General features: G+C 37.9%; 1 protein-coding gene across 4 annotated transcripts in view; it reads left to right on the top strand.

Moving 5' to 3' along the window:
• The window catches only part of SMARCAD1 (SNF2 related chromatin remodeling ATPase with DExD box 1), a 71,014-nt gene that overhangs the window by 492 nt on the left and 54,051 nt on the right, over positions 1-16,471 (top strand). For all 4 annotated transcript variants that reach the window (XM_024736171.1, XM_024736169.1, XM_024736170.1 and 1 more), the window contains exons 2-3: positions 220-458; positions 15,473-15,650. In XM_024736171.1, the coding sequence (XP_024591939.1) occupies positions 269-458; positions 15,473-15,650 (368 nt within the window). In that variant the 5' untranslated portion in view covers positions 220-268. The remainder of the gene's footprint in view (positions 1-219; positions 459-15,472; positions 15,651-16,471) is intronic.

Raw genomic sequence — 16,471 nt, 5'->3', positions numbered from 1 at the left:
GGGAAACGAAGGGGAGTGAAAAGAGCAATGGAAAATTTTAAAAGGATACCGCTGTCCACCTGATTGTTGTGGCCTAACAATGAGGCGCTGCCATGATAGTCATCCTGAGCCACTGGCATGTTTGCGGGGTCTTAATTGCCTTCGGAATGAACTGCTGTGGCTTTGTATTTTATATTGATTTCATGGCCTCTTTTTTCTCTTTTTATTTTCTCCCTGCAGATAGTTCATTTAAAGCTCCCATCCCCACGAGGTGGTGGTTTCTACCAATATGAATCTTTTCAACCTGGACCGTTTTCGCTTTGAGAAAAGGAATAAGATTGAGGAAGCGCCCGAAGCAACCCCTCAACCCTCCCTGCCTGGCCCTTCTTCACCAATTTCTCTTAGTGCTGAAGAGGAGAATGCTGAAGGGGAAGTTAGCAGGGCAGGCACCCCTGATTCAGATATAACTGAAAAAACAGGTGAGTTACAGTGTTGCAAATTGATTCAGCATCGAGAGAGAGAGGTTTTTTCGTTTGTTTGTTTTTTGGGGGTTTCTTTTTTGTTTTTTAAGAAGAAAGGCAGAAGAGCTTCTAATTTTTGTGCTTGATGTCATAATACTGATGCATTGTCCTTCACCATGCCCTTTTACATACAGCTTTGGGACTGCCAAAGGCACCATGTGCCTCCAACTGATTATCCTTCCATAGTTGTTCCGCTTTTATGGGAGTTCTTAGATTATGGCCCAATGATGGAAGCTAAAATCAGAATTTAGGTCAGAGTGGTAGCTAAGGGAGGAAGAACTAGGTGAGTCAGTCCTATGATAGACTTTGAGGATGTTATTGCCAGACGTTTACATTCCTTCCAGTATTTCTCCAAAAAATATTGATCATCTGCTGTGTGTTAGACTTTATTCAGGGTGCCTGAACACAGCCTCTGTGAGCAAATGAAGAGCAGATGACGTACAAATTTTGCCAACCACCTGACTTCCTGGAGCTCTCCAAAGTGCAAATGAATAATTGGTATTCTTCATTGTGAATGAACCATTTTTAACCTCTTCAGCTAATTGTTATGGAACAGTAGGATTTGAGAAGGAGCCAGAAATTAGCATTCCCATCTTAATCTATGTTCTTCGAACAGTTAGTGATTAGAACATATATGATCTTTTACCGTGTTTTAGGCATAGCGGTGAGTGCTTCACATCCTCTCATTTAATTTGTACAACAAGCTTATAAGATATTATTATCCACATTTTGCAGAAATGAGCCCCAGGGAGGTTAAATTGTTAGCAAGTTCGTAGAACCAGAGCTCAAATCCAAGCAGTCTAATTCCAAGTTATATTTTAATGTTTAATTCAGTAATACCTTTTCTTAGTGCAAAACTCAGTATTTCACAAGCAGCTTTTAAATTTCAAAATTGGTAATATATGTCTTCATCTTTGATATCCCCATTTTGTTTGCTACCCTTCTACTTAAATGTAGCAGTGAGGGCAGAGTCCCTACAAGTTATCATTAGAGTAATATTTTAAAATACTTTGGTGTAATTAGAAGTCAAATTTTGAAAGGCTTTGTTTATCTGAAGAGTTCTGAGCTTACCTGATTTCAAACCACTGGAGGATTTAAGCTCTGGAGTGACATCCCTGTGTGCATTCTTTGAACAGATATTTGGTTTGCATAACGTGCTGTGGTTAATATCTAAACTTCCAGGCACTTTAATATTTTAACAGTAAATATTTTAATCTGTTTCTTATGTAGTTAGAGCAGGGAAGGCCAGGGTGTAGGCATGGGATTTTGAGTCCTTGGAAGCCTCTGCTTCTTCGTTTTAGTTAAATGGGACATTGGACAAGTCACTTAGATTATCTGAGATCCACAATTTTTTCACCTCTTAAATAAAAGCACTCTGTAAACTGGAATTCAATGAAATGTTTTAGTTATTTATCAATATTAGTAATGTGAAAATTTTAAATCCTTTTTCTAATCAGAAGGTGTTTTTCTGCTTTCCTCTTTTTTTCCTAAGGAGACTTCACTCCATCTTTCTTTATTGGGACTTTTCATACATAAATTACTCTTAAAATTGAGATTGTCTTTAGAAATCATATGGTCAGTCTTGACGACACTTGGAAATATGGAAGTCAGGTTTTTTTCAGGAATGGTGAGGGTTCATCCTACTAGGAATAGAGAGCTTTGCTTTTGGAAAAGATTATTTTAATTGATCCTGTGATTTTTGAGAATCTTGAAAACTAAGGCAAAGTTGAGACTTTACATTGTAGATCCATGCAAGAATAGAAGGGCAAAATGATGAAAGAATCTTGTTTTGTAAAAACAATCAGTCTAGCAGTCATGAGTACTATGTATTGTTAAAGGGTAGAGTTTAAAGAGAGAGAAATCATTTAGGAAGCTCTCATAGTCCAAACTTATTGATGGCAGTACAGATAGAGAAGAACGAGGTATGAGAGATCACAGTAAGAAAGGGCAAAATTTTACAATTAGGTCGTTGTGTAGGAGTGAGATAAAAATGCATGTTAAGAATTTTAGTCTAAGTGATTGAGGGAAAAAAGGTAGTTCTGTACATTAGAATAGGTATGAAGTACCCACTGTAAGACGTTGGGCATGCCTTTAAAAATTCAAATGAGAATCAAAGGTCCTGCCCTCAATTTAGCAGTAGACCAAATGCAGCTTAACTTAGCATGGGGGAGGGAGATGCAGAATTGCGCATTGGGCCTGTGCGGTGGTCAAGACACTGAAGTTGGATTTAAGATCAGACTGGATATGGACATTGGGAAATTGTCAGTGGGATATGAATATTGACCTTACTTTCTTTATCATCAACTAGTAACTTATTCTGTTATTTTGTGGGATGATGCTATATTTATTTAAAATAGTTTTAGGGTCTAAGTCAGCTTATAGGACAGAAATTGTATATGGTTAAAATTACCTGTAATCACTCTTTTTCAGTTAATCCTATTACTTTACATAATATGAGTTAAGATTTAATTTCCTACCCCTCTCCTTCAGTTACTGTGCCACAGATACACTGTTCCTTGAATATGCCAAACCCCATTCAGTCGTTCCTTCTTCCCATTTGCTCTTCCATCTGCCTGTGACTCTGCTTTGTTCCATTAGGGCCTAGTGAAGTGTTACCCTTTTTTAGAAGGTCTTTTCTTGACCACTCTCTCTGAAGTGGCAACCACCCCCCTCCCCCCTTTAACTCTACTGTATTTTTCTATATACATTGCATTATGTATACGTGTCTCCCTTATTAGAATATAAGATCTGTAAGAGCAAAGACCTTGTTCATCTATCCATCCCCATTGCTCAGAACAGTGACTGACTGGTGTATAGTAGGCCCTCAGTAAATATGTGTTGAAAGAAGGAGTTTTGGATGATGATTAGGTGGTATTAGTCCTTTGTACACATTTTAAAAATATTCCTCCTCCTCTTTATGATCTTGAAACAGTGCCGTAGCCATCAGTCATTCTTTAGTCATGGATACTTGAAACTACTTTTTTTTTTTTTTTTTTTTTTTTTTTTTTTTTTTTCCGCGGCACGTGGGATCCTCCCGAACCAGGGCACGAACCCCTGTCCCCTGCATCGGCAGGCGGACTCTCAACCACTGCGCCACCAGGGAAGCCCTGAAACTACTTTTGATATAGGCCAGGCTCCCTTAATCCAACCTTTGGATATGAGGGCATACACTTAACCTGTGGTCACCTCCCCCTGCCTAGGTTTATTTTACTCTCACAGTGCCCAGAATTATCAATGGTTATTACTTACACTTTATTTCTCTTCTTTTATTTGACTTTTCTGGGAGCATAGCAGGTTTGGAGAGAATAAAGCAATGACAAATGAGTGTGAGAGGAGAGAACCTACTATGTTTTACTCGTAAAGAATAAAAAGTTGAGCTAAGCATAATCCTCAAGGGATACCAAGAAGAAAGGACATGTAAATATATATAGTTAAAATAGCACAATGTGGTAACTCATAATAAGGGAAGGTATTAAGCAGCGTAGAACCACAGTCTGATTCACAGTGATTAAATTATCCCTTCTTTCTCTAGAGGATCAGGAAAAGTCAGAGAGAGATGACTTTGAGTGGACCCTAAGCAATGACTCATTGCCTATTCAGTGAACTAGGGATGGAAATATATGTTGCCTTTGAGTGTAGTATGTAAATGGAATAGGTGAGGTTATCTAGGGAAGAAGAGGTGTAGGGCAGTATAGATGAAGCTGAAAAGATTTAGAAACAAAAACTGCTGGGTTGGGAGGGGCCTATATATGCTGTGCCAGGGAGGATGGACTTTATTTGGTACACAATATAGAGCATTTCAGTATGGGAAAAACATTAATGAAGATGTTGCCATAATTGAAGCCTAAATGTAGGGAAATGACAGTGGGGATGACAAAGGAGGCAGTTTAGGGAAGTTTTGTATGGTATTTATTTGATGGTATTTGATGATCAGTTAAATGTGGAGGATTTAAAGGTAACTCACATGTTCCTTGCTTGGACAGCTGAATGATGGGCACTGTCAACTGAATTAGGCAGTAGGATTAGGAGGAAGACACCAAAGCATGTTGAATTTGAGTTACCTCTTATATTTCAGTAGCAAGGTCTAGTAGAGGGTTGGACATTGGAGTTTGGAGCTCAGAGAGTGGTGGGAATCTGAGAAATCAACTTTGGAGTCATCCTTGTGGTAGTTACCAAAAAATGTCCTAAGCAAGATATATGGTAAGAAGCATCAATATTTAATGATGGACAGAGGAAGGGAAACCAATGAAAGATATAAAGGATGACTAGAACAGTCATAGAAAATGATAATGCCCTGGAAGTTAAAGATAGGAGAGTTTCCAGGGTGGTGTATAGTGAACAGTATCAGATGTTGCAGAGAGGTCAAGTTGGATCTCATCAGAGACCACTTTCCTTGGAAATTAAAGTTCCTGTTGACCTTTAGCAGTTTCGGTAGAAAGCTGAGGAAGTGAAGACTACTCTTCCAAGCGGGGAAAGAGAGAAACAGCTGGATGGGGAAGCAATGTCAAGAAAAGATGTTTGAGGAATGTTGAAAATTGAGCATCCAAGGGGAAGAAGCTAGGGGAGAGGAAAAGAATGAGGGAGGGGAGGTATCTGAAGACAGGCATCAAGGGGATGGGAGTGCGCACACAGCTGGACTATTTAACTTGGAATAAAGACACATTTTATCCAGGGGAGGGGGAGTGAAAGAGAAAAATAGATGGGTTCATAGGTTATTTTGAGGTTGGGTTGGAGGAAAGTTTCAGTATATGCTTGAAGAATTTCTTGATAAAATATATTCAGTCTTCTAAAGTGGTTGCTCTTTAGATGTGGTTGTCATATAGAAAGTAACCATTGTTAATAAGTGAGAGAAAAAAATTTTAATTATACCTGTTATCAAAAAAGATTTCCAGAGAGCAATGCTCTGCCACTTATGGATGGTATGATCTTGAATAAGACATTATCGTTTTTGGATTTCACTTCCTTTGTCTAGATGTTCTCTGAAGTCCTTGCAAGCAGTAAAATGGATAAGATCCTTTGAATGAAGCTGAATATACCATTTTAGCCTTATGATCTGTAACCATCAGGTATTCCTTAGTCCTTTTTAAGTGTGTGTGGCCAAGATGTGAATCACCATTATATCTTTGGATAGAAATTTTGGTTTCTTAATGTCTTATTAGTGTTAGTTGAAAAGCAGTAATTGGTAAAAGGGTTAGTGCTCAGTTGTTCTAATAGAAAGTACAGTGAGTCTAAATGTCTTAAGTACATTTTAAATGTACATTTTTTGTTTGTGTTTTCCTTCTCTACCTTTTTACTTTCCATGCTTGGCTATTTTCTTCAAAATAAAATGTTATATAAAAAAATTAAATGATTACAACAGTATGTAATGAAGAGAGACTCTTCTGTAATCCTCGTTTAGTGTTGGTATTCTTTTGTATTTTTTTCCTGCCTGTATATAGTCTAGCTTTTTTTTTTTTAGATAAAATAGTATTATGTACATACATATTGTAATGCAACTCACTATTAACTAAAAAGTATATTTTTTATACTCTCCATGTCAGTTCATATAAAATATGCTGTACTTCAATTTTTTTTAGTGACCACAGTGTATCTTATTATACACAGATGTATTATAATTCATGTAGCTTCCTGTTTATAGACATCGGTTGTTTGGGTTTATTTCTTCTTGTTGTTAAAAGAATGCTGTAGTGACCATCCTTTTGAATAGATATTTTTGCCTCTGTACAATCTGTGGAAGAATTCTGGGAAATGGAATTGTCAAATTAGAGGGAATATGAGTAATATTTTAGTAATTGCCAAATCACCCTACACAGAAGTTTTACCAATTTGCACCACTACAGCTTGGTTTTCAGATGTCTGCTTTTTCGTACCAGGCTAAAATATTACAAATATTTTTAATTTTTAAAGGGTTAATAAGCAATTAAATTGCATTATTTTTATTCTTTATTTTTAAGGTTAAGTATGTTTTCATAAATGTTATTAGCAGTTTGAACTTTTTCTGTGTTCCTTTTTCTCATTTTCTAATAAATGATTTATAAGTTTTTAAATTTTATTCTTTTAATTCTGTTTGTTGTTTGTGACAGAGAAGTTTTACATTTTTTATATGGTCAGTTTGTTCATCTTTTTCAAAGCTTACAGGTTTTAGGTCCTGATCTGACCTGGTAAAAGATTTGGTAAAAGAAAGCCATTCCCTACCACCACATTATAAATATATTCATCCATATTTTCTTCTGTCACATCTGTGTTAATTTTCTTCTTAATTGTAGTAAAATGTACATACGTAAAATATGCAATAACTAGTTTTAAGTGTACAGGTCAAAGAGGGTTAAGTACATTCACATTGTTGTACACCCAATCTTTGGAACTCTTTTCATCTTAAACAATTAACAATTCATCTTAAACAAAACTGAAACTCTTTACCCCTTAGACAATTCCTTCTTACCCCCAGCAATCACCCTTATATCTTCTGTCTCTATGTACTTGACTACTCTAGGTACATTATAAAAGTGGAATCATACAGGATTTGTATTTATTTTTGCCTTATTTCATTTTCCCTAATGTCTTCAAGATTCATCCACATTGTAACGTGTATCAGAATTTCCTCACTTTTTAAGGCTGAAGAATATTTCATTGTATATATACCTACATTTTATTATTCATTTGTGGATGACACTTGGGTTGCTTTCACTTTGGGGCTATTGTGAATAATGCTGCTATGAAAATGAGTATACAGATATCTCTTCCAGACCCCGCTTTCAGTTCTTTTGGGTATACGTGCAGAAATGGAATTGCTCGATCATACAGGAAACCACCATATATTTTCCACAGCAGCTGCACCATTTTACATTCCCACTAACAGTGCACAAGGGGTCCAGTTTCTCTCCATATCCTTGCCAACACTTGTTATTTTCTGTTTTTTTGTTTTGTTTTTTGGGGTGTTTTTTTGTAGCCAAACAGATGGATATGAGTTGTTGTTTTTAATTTTTTTAAACCTTAACTTTCATCTGGAGTTTGTTATAAGGGCTAAAGAAAAGGTGATACCGTTTTCTCCTTTGTTCATTATTTATCATTTACTAGTCACTTATCCCAGAACCATTTATTGACGAATCCTTTTTCTTATATTTGAAATGTCATCATTATAGGCATACCTCAGAGATACTGCGGGTTTGGTTCCAGACCACCACGATAAAGTATCGCAGTAAAGCAAGTCACATGAATTTTTTGGTTTCCCAGTGCATATAAAAGTTATATTTATACTATACTACAGTCTTTTAAGTGTGCAGTAGCATTGTCTTAAACAATGTACGTACCTTAATTAAGACGCTAAATTCATTGCTAAAAATTTTTAACCATCATCTGAACCTTTGGTGAGTTGTAATGTCTTTGCTGGGGGAGGGTCTTGCCTCGATGTTAAGGGCTGCTGACTGCACAGGGTGGTGGTTGCTGAGGCCTGGGGTGGCCATGGCAGCTTCTTAAAATAGGACCACAGTGACGTTTGCCGCATCAGTTGATTCTTTCACAAATGATTTCTGTATAGCGTGCAGTGCTGTTTGATAACATTTTACCTACAGCAGAATTTCTTTCAAAATTGGAGTCAATCCTTCCAAACCCTGTCACTGCTTTATCAACTAAGTTCATGTAGTATTCTAAATCCTTTGTTGTTATGTCAACAGTCTTCACAGCATCTTCACCAGGAGTAGATTTCATCTCAAGAAACTCCTTCCTTTGTTCATCCATAAGAAGCAATTTCTCCATTAAAGTTCTATCATGAGATTGCAGCAATTCAGTCACATCTTCAGGGGCCACTTCTCCTGAATTTTTTTTTCTTTCTTTCTTTCTTTTTTTGGGGGGGGGCTGCTCTGCATGCAGTATTGGGATATTATTTCCCCAACCAGGGATCAAGCCCGAACCCACTGCAGTAGAAGCTCAGTCTTAACCACTGGACTGCCAGGGAAGTCCCAAGGCACCACTTCTAATTCTAGTTCTCTGTTGTTTCTACCATATCTGCAGTTCATTCTTCCACTGAAGTCTTGAAGTCATCCATGAGGGTTGAAATCAACTTCTTCCAGCCTCCTGTTATGTTGATATTTTGACCTCTTCTCATGAATCACAACTGTTCTTAATGGCATCTAGAATGGTGACTCCTTTCCAAAAGGTTTTCAATTGACTTTGCCCAGATCCATCAGAGAAATTGCTATTGATGGCAGCTGTAGCCTTTTGGAAAATATTTCTTAAATAATAGGACTTTTAAGTCAGAAGTCCTTGATCCATGGGCTGCAGAATGGATGTTGTGTTAGCAGGCATGAAAACATTAATCTCATTGTACATCTCTATCAGAGCTCTTAAGTGACCGGGTGCATTGTCAATGAGCAGTCATATTTTGAAAGGAATCTTTCTGAGCAGTAGGTCTCAACAGTGGGTTTAATATATTCAGTATTTGGTGTTATAAACAGATGTGCTGTCATCCAGATTTTTTTCCATTTATAGAGCACAGGCAGAGTAGATTTAGCATAATTCTTAAGGGCCCTAGGATTTTCAGAATGGTAAATTAGCATTGGCTTCAACTTAAAGTTACCAGCTGCATTAGCCCTTAACAGGAGAGTCAACTTGTCCTTTAAGCCAGGCATTGACTTCTCCTCTCTAGCTATGGAAGTCCTAGATGGCATCTTCTTCCATTAGAAGGCTGTTTGGTTTACATTGAAAACCTCTTCTTTAGTGTAGCCACCTTCATTAATTATCTTAGATCTTCTGGGTATCTTGCTGCAGCCTCTACATCAACACTTGCTGCTTCATCATGCACTTTTATGTTATGGAGACAGCTTCTTCAACCTTATGAACCAACCTCTGCTAGCTTCAAACTTTTTTTCTGCAGCTTCCTCACCTCTGTCAGCCTTCATAGAATGGAAGAGTTGGGGCCTCGCTCTGGATTAGGCTTTGGCTTAAGGGAATGCTGTGGCTGGTTTAATCTTTTATCCAGGCCACTAAAACTTTCTCCATATAATAAGCAAAAGGCTGTTTGGCTTCTTATTTGTGTTTTCACTGGAGTAGAACTTTTAATTTCCTTCAACAACTTTTCCTTTGCGTTCACAACTTGGCTAACTGGTGCAAGAGGCCTAGCTTTTGGCCTGTCTTGGCTTTCGACATGCCTTCTTACTAATCTTAATCATTTCTAGCTTTTGAAAGAGGGATGTGCAACTTTTCCTTTCACTTGAATACTTAGAGGCCATTGGAGGGTTATTAATTGGCCTAATTTATTGTTGTGTCTTAAGGAATAGGGATGCTGGGGACTTCCCTGGTGGTCCAGTGGTTAAGGCTCCACTCTCCCAATGCAGGGGACCCGGGTTTGATCCCTGGTCAGAGAACTAGATCCCTCATGCCGCAACTGAAGATCCCGCATGCCACAAGGAAGATCCTGCGTGCCACAACCAAGACCCAGCACAGCCAAATAAATAAATTTTTTTTAAAAAAGGACTAGGGAGGCTAGAAGAGAGGGAGAGTGATGAAGGAAGTGGCAGGTTGGTGGAGCAGTCAAAACACACATAACGTTTATCAGTTAAGTTTGCCATCTTATATGGGTGCTGTTTGGGCACCCAAAACAATTACAGTAGTAACATCAAAGATCATTGACCACAGATCACCATAGCAAATATCACAATAATGAAAAAGTTTGAAACACTGCAAGAATTACTACCAAAATGGTGTCAGTAAACTTGCTCAGCACAGGGTTGCCACCAACCTTCAGTTTGTAAAACGCACAATATCTGCAAAGTGCAGTAAAAAAAGGTATGCCTGTATTGTAGATTTTGGTATGTTTTTGTTGTTTTTTCTTTTTGTTGTTTTTTCTTCAATAAAATGTTGAAGAAAGTTTAACCTTAAAGTTTAAAGAGATGGTTTCTTTGTTTTTTCTTTTTTTTGAATTTCCAAGTGACTGAAATTTTGCTTCAATGTTCTTACTAACATTTACTTCCAGTTTTCACTTTTTGTGACAGGAAAACGTGGTCTGTAGTATTTCTTTGATGAATTTACTGAGATTTTCTTTTTGGCCTACTACACAATTTCTGTAAAAGTTCAAGTGTACTTGAAAAGAGACATAATCTAACTGTAGATTTAATTATATGTCAAATAATAATGTTTTATTATTTGTATCATTTTTTTCAAACTGGATCACAAACATGTCATAAAGTCAGTTTCTTATATCCTAACTAAATGCATATAACTTTTTTTAATGGAGTAGAATAAATAGAAAATTATCAAAGTATCGCTTACAATAAAGCCTCTGAGACCTTTGTTTCAGTTATATATGTCTGTCTAGCAATCGATGTGTTTAGGGTCATAATCTACAATGGGTCTCTTACAGTGGGTTCCAATCAAAAATGTTTGAAAACACCTTTCTGTATCTTAATTATTTTTGTGCTCTCTTCTCTATTAAGAGTTTAGACAAGAGAGTTAAAGCCTCATATTTGTCTCTGTTGACTTTCTGCTTTATGTATCCTGCATTGTTTATGTATTTCATTATTAGAATGCAGTTGTACCTATGCCAGTTATATTTTTATTGTAGATATAAATTCTGTTATTAAAAAGTACCTTTCAGGTTTAGCACTTTGACATTAATAGCATGACTTTCCTTCCTTTACATTTTTTCTTTTTATCTTTTCTTTTGGCCTAAACCTGAAATGTTTCTTCTTTCTCATTTTATGTTAGTGTATTAGAAACTACCCTTCAATCTTGTATTCAGTGTATACTTTGTCTTTTTCAAGAGCTTTCATCAGAGGTAGTTTGACTTACCTGAGATGCTAAAGGTCTTTCCCTATCTACTATGGCATTCAAATTAAAACAGTCAAGATTTTATAATCTATTATTTTGGTAATTAACCTTTCAAAGAGGCAAATATATGATGTGCTTTACTAGGTATTCAAAAGAACTGCCTTGAAAGTCAGTTGCCATGTTAGAGAATTGAACCATGTAGAGCAATATACAATTAGAATATCAAAAATGGCACACTTACATAAGTCTGCAGGACGGATATAAAGGTTTTTTTGTGTGTGTGTTTTTTTGAGAACTAAGTGTCTTTCTTTCTTTCTTTGGTTGCACCGGGTCTCTTAGTTGCGGCTTGCAGTCTCCTTAGTTGTGTTTCACCAGCTCCTTAGTTGCAGCAGGCAGACTCCTTAGTTGCGGCTCATGGGCTCCTTAGTTGTGGAATGTGAACTTCTAGTTGTGGCATGCATGTGGGATCTAGTTCCTTGAGCAGGGATCGAACCCGGTCCCCCTGCATTGGGAGTGCGGAGTCTTAACCACTATGCCACCAGGGAAGTCCCAGATATAAAGGTTTAAGTGTTTTCATTCTGCTTTGGGAGATCACCTTTATTTATAGATGACCTTTCATAATCTCCCAGTAGTGATTTTTTTGTTTGTTTTTTGAGTGGTTCTTGATCTTGGACCACTTAGAAAGGTAGAATCAGTAGCAGTTTTAAATCCTCATTTTGTTTCATGGTAGACTTAGATATGAGAATGGGTAAAAGTATACTGGAAACGTTCAGGGTATAAAATTGTCTTCTCGGGCTTCCCTGGTGGTGCAGTGGTTGAGAGTCCACCTGCTGATGCAGGGGATACGGGTTCGTGCCCCGCTCCGGGAAGATCCCACATGCTGCAAAGCAGCTGGGCCCGTGAGCCCTGGCCGCTGTGCGTCCGGAGCCTGTGCTCTGCAATGGGAGAGGCCCGCATACCGCAAAAAAAAAAAAATTGTCTTCTCATGCATACCACTAATGGGGAATTTCATTTGGAATTACCCCCGGAACCTTGCAATCTTCTTGCATATGGTAATAATGTAGGATCCCATTGCCTTTGGTAGAGAAAATATCATCTACTGTCTCTAAAACATAGGATTTTTTATTGTTTTTATTTGAAAGGATAGCTGTTTTCCCTCATGTTCCTTTAGCGTTTTGTTTATTCCTCTCGCATGGCACAAATTACGACTCACAACATTGCTACTTATGTACATGGCTACTTGGCTCCTATTATTAGTTTCTTTAGGGCAAGTGCAACTGTGACTGGCCTTTTTTTTCCTTCAGTACCCCCCACGTCCTGGCACAGTGCTTCAATACAGAAGGCATTCAGCAAAGTCAGAATTATGTAGTAGCCCATGTCTTTATAATTGTTTCTACTTGTCACTGTTCTTCCCTTCATTTCTATATTTTTCTTTTTTGCTTCCTTCCTGTCTCCTTTGTGGTGCTGCTTAAAGTCCTTGTTTGCTTTGGGTCAGAAAGCATCATTGCATCAGGAATATCTTTTTGACCATTGGCTATTAGATATTTTTGCTGCTGTTTACTTCCAAAAATAGTCCAAACAAACAAATCTAAGCATTTCAGCACTGTTCTAATTCCAGATTATTGACTATATTGGTAAATTGATATTTTATATAGATAAGCTCTTACTGTTTCCCATTAGTCCTCAAAGTGTGGTCTGTGAACCTTTGAGGTCCCTAAGACCCAAAAGGGTGTCCATAAGGTCAAAACTATTTCATAATAATATTAAGACATCACTTGCCTTTTTCACTATGTTGGTATTTGCACTGATGGTGCAAAAACAATGGTAGGTAAAACTGCTAGTGCCCTAGCATGAATCAAGGCCAAGATTCCAAACTGTCATTGTATCCTTAAAATTTTTAAATACTAGTTTCACTTAAGAATGTTCTTGATGAAGCAGTAGTTTTTAATAAGATGAATATATAAAGTTCAAGAAACTCTAGTTCTCCTAGTACTCATTAATAGAATTTTTAGACACCCCCCACCATGCAGTAATACATTTAAATGGCCAGTTTGAAAAGCTTTTTTTTTTTTTTTTTTTTTTTGGCTACATTGGGTCTTCATTGCCGTTCGTGGGCTTTCTCTAGTTGCGGCGAGCAGGATCTACTCTTCACTGCGGTGCGTGGGCTTCTTGTTGCATTGGCCTCTCTAGTTGCGGAGCACAGGCTCTAGGGCACATGGGCTTCAGTAGTTGCAGCACATGGGCTCAGTAGTTGAGGCATTCAGGCTCAGTAGTTGCGGCATGCGGGCTCTAGGGTGCCTGGGCTTCAGTAGTTGTGGCTCGCGGGCTCTAGAGTGCAGGCTCAGTAGTTGTGGCGCACAGATTTAGTTGCTCCACGACATGTACGATCTTCCTGGACCAGGGATCGAACCCGTGTCCCCTGCATTGGCAGGCGGATTCTTAACCACTGTGCCTCCAGGGAAGTCCTTGAGTAAAGAAGCTTTTTAAAGAAAAGTGGACAATCCAAATCGTTTGGCGAAAGCCCTTTTCAAGTATAAGAAAGCAGGACACTTTTGTTAAACTGTTAAAATGATATGCATTAAGTTTAGGTCAAAGTTTTGATACAGTAAAGATCTAAATTCTTAGTTTCATGTATGATTTGTGACATATCAGGAATACTATGTAAAAGCAGTGTCCTTAGTACCTTTATACTTATTTTACAGGAATTGGACTATAATTTTATTTACATAATTATCAGAACTTGTAAATGTCTTCATACATATGGCAGTTAACATAGCTGTGATTTGTTCCAGAGCAGAGTTTTTCACTCAGGGCACACTCAACATTTATAAAATTGTTCTTTTGGAACAATTTTGTGATTTGCTTTTCAGTAATGTTGCTAGGACTTCATTGCAGGAAGTAAAGTATTTTTTAGTTCACTCCAGGCGATTGGTTATCTAGGCCTTGGTTAATGTTATTTACAAATACGACTCAGGAGCCTTATGATAATGATGGCTATCATTTCATGACAGTTAATGGGGGGCGAGGCCAAGAGTTTTAGGGGGGGACTTGAGCATCCCCCAGTTTTGGTGTGGGGGGCAGGGAAGTCCTGGAACCAGTCCCCCCAAACCTCACAGATACTGAGGGGTGATGGTATTCACTAAACCAAGACACTGACTACTTTTACTTTAATATGAATTTCTTAAATCTGATCTCTCCTCAAATGTATAATGGAGAATAATTTTAGAACTCAGCCCTTTGAAGAGAGGAGACCTCAATAGAATATTAATTTGTTTTGCATAGACGGGTGATGCCAACTTCATTAGTTTGTGAGGGCTGCTGTAACAAAATACCACAGACTGGGTGGCTTAACCAGCAGACGTTTATTTTCTGCCATATCCAGAAGTTAGAAGTCCGAGATGAAAGTGTTGGCTGGTTCAGTTTCTTGTAAGGCCTTTCTCCTTGGGCTGCAGGTGGCCACCTTCTCGCTGTGTGCTCACATCACCTTTCCTCCATGCGCACACATCCTTGGTGTCTCTTATAAGGACATCAGTCCTTTTGGATTAGGTCACTAACCTACTGCCTTTTTAAAGTTAGTCACCTCTATGAAGGACCTATCTCCAAATACATTACATTCTGAGGTACTGGGGGTTGAAACTTCAACATAGGAATTTCGGAGGGGACATAATTTTGTCCATAACACTAACATTTGTGTAAGAGCTAATGTTCGTTGAATACTGGCTGTGTGCCCATTACTGAACTAAGTGCTTAATACGTATCTTCTGATTTTACGTGCACATTAGCCCTGTGATTATTGGCATCTCTGTTTTACATCTGAGGATGCAGAGACTTAGATTAAGTAACTTAGCTGAGAGATGGGATTGAAATTCAAGTTGTTTGGGCTCTAGTGTCCGTGTTCTCTTAGGCAAGAATTGGGTACTAGGAAGCAAAAGCACAGAGAGAAAAGGGTTAAAATATAAAATACAAACCTGTTTTGCAGTGTCCACTAAGTTCTTGCTAGTAAGTAACCTGTGAATTGGAAAATCATTTAATGCCAGCCCTGGTTGACTATTAATGTTTTCTTTAAAACTTGGGAGGAATTTTTGGTTTTAGGATGGAAACAGTGAATGAAGCTAAAGATTTTTAGGACAAGATTTGTAATTATCAAAAACAAATTTGCTTTATTTTCAAGTTATTCAAAATCCCTTTCTGCTTTTTCTCTTTTGCAGAAGATTCTAGTGTTCCAGAAACCCCAGAAAATGAAAGAAAAGCAAGTATATCATATTTCAAGAATCAAAGAGGAATTCAGTATATTGATTTGTCTTCAGATAGTGAAGATGTTATTTCCCCAGATTGCTCCAGGACAGTTCAAGAGAAAAAATTCAGCAAAGACACGGTGATTATAGTGTAAGCAACTTAATAGATTCATTATATTTGCATGTATAAGACTTTTTTTGAGAAAAAGTTACTTAAACTGAAAATTTTTGATGACTTCCCCCCTTTTTTGCCTTTTCCTGACTGCATCTTCATCATTTTTCCCTAACTTAAGAGATGTAGAGAGATGTGCGTGTGTGTGTGTGTGTGTGTGTGTGCGTGCGCGCGCGCGCGTGTGAGTGAGTGAGAGAGAGAGACTCTGGGTAACTGATTTTTTTTTTTCCGGCTGGGCCATGTGCTGTGGGATCTTAGTTCCCCAACCAGGGAGTGAACCGAGGCCATGGCAGTAAAAGCACCAAGTCCTAAGTACTGGACCACCAGGGAACTCCCATGGTTCTGATTTTCAATAAAAAGTTCAGTGAGAGCAAATATTTAAGTTTTTCATTCTCCATAGATAATTATTTTCACAAGTACCTTCAGTCACCTGTAACTCCTTTCTGATTTGTTCTTGAATCCTAGAGTCAAATCATTTTAACATTTTTGGGACACATTCATTGAGCTAGCACGGAGCTTTGTATGTTAGATAGAAAAGCAGTAAATAAATTAAAAATGCAGGATGTCAGATAATACATATGATGGGCAAACAGGAAGGGAAATACAGGGTTTGGGGCCGGGCTAAGGGCATGGTTTCTAAAGCGCATGGTTGGAAAAGGCTACATTAAGAAGATGATGCTTGAGCAAAGACATGAAGGAGCTAAAAAAGGGAGCCATGTGGATATGATGGGAGGGGCATTGGGAGTAGCCTGTTTAATGACCCTGAAGTAGTATTTTGCCTGTGTTTTTTGAGGAAAGTG

The sequence above is a fragment of the Neophocaena asiaeorientalis genome, unplaced genomic scaffold, assembly GCF_003031525.2.
Source record: "Neophocaena asiaeorientalis asiaeorientalis breed wild unplaced genomic scaffold, Neophocaena_asiaeorientalis_V1.1 scaffold7, whole genome shotgun sequence".
NCBI classification, from domain to species: Eukaryota; Metazoa; Chordata; class Mammalia; order Artiodactyla; family Phocoenidae; genus Neophocaena; species Neophocaena asiaeorientalis.
This window is presented reverse-complemented; position numbering and strand designations above follow the sequence as displayed.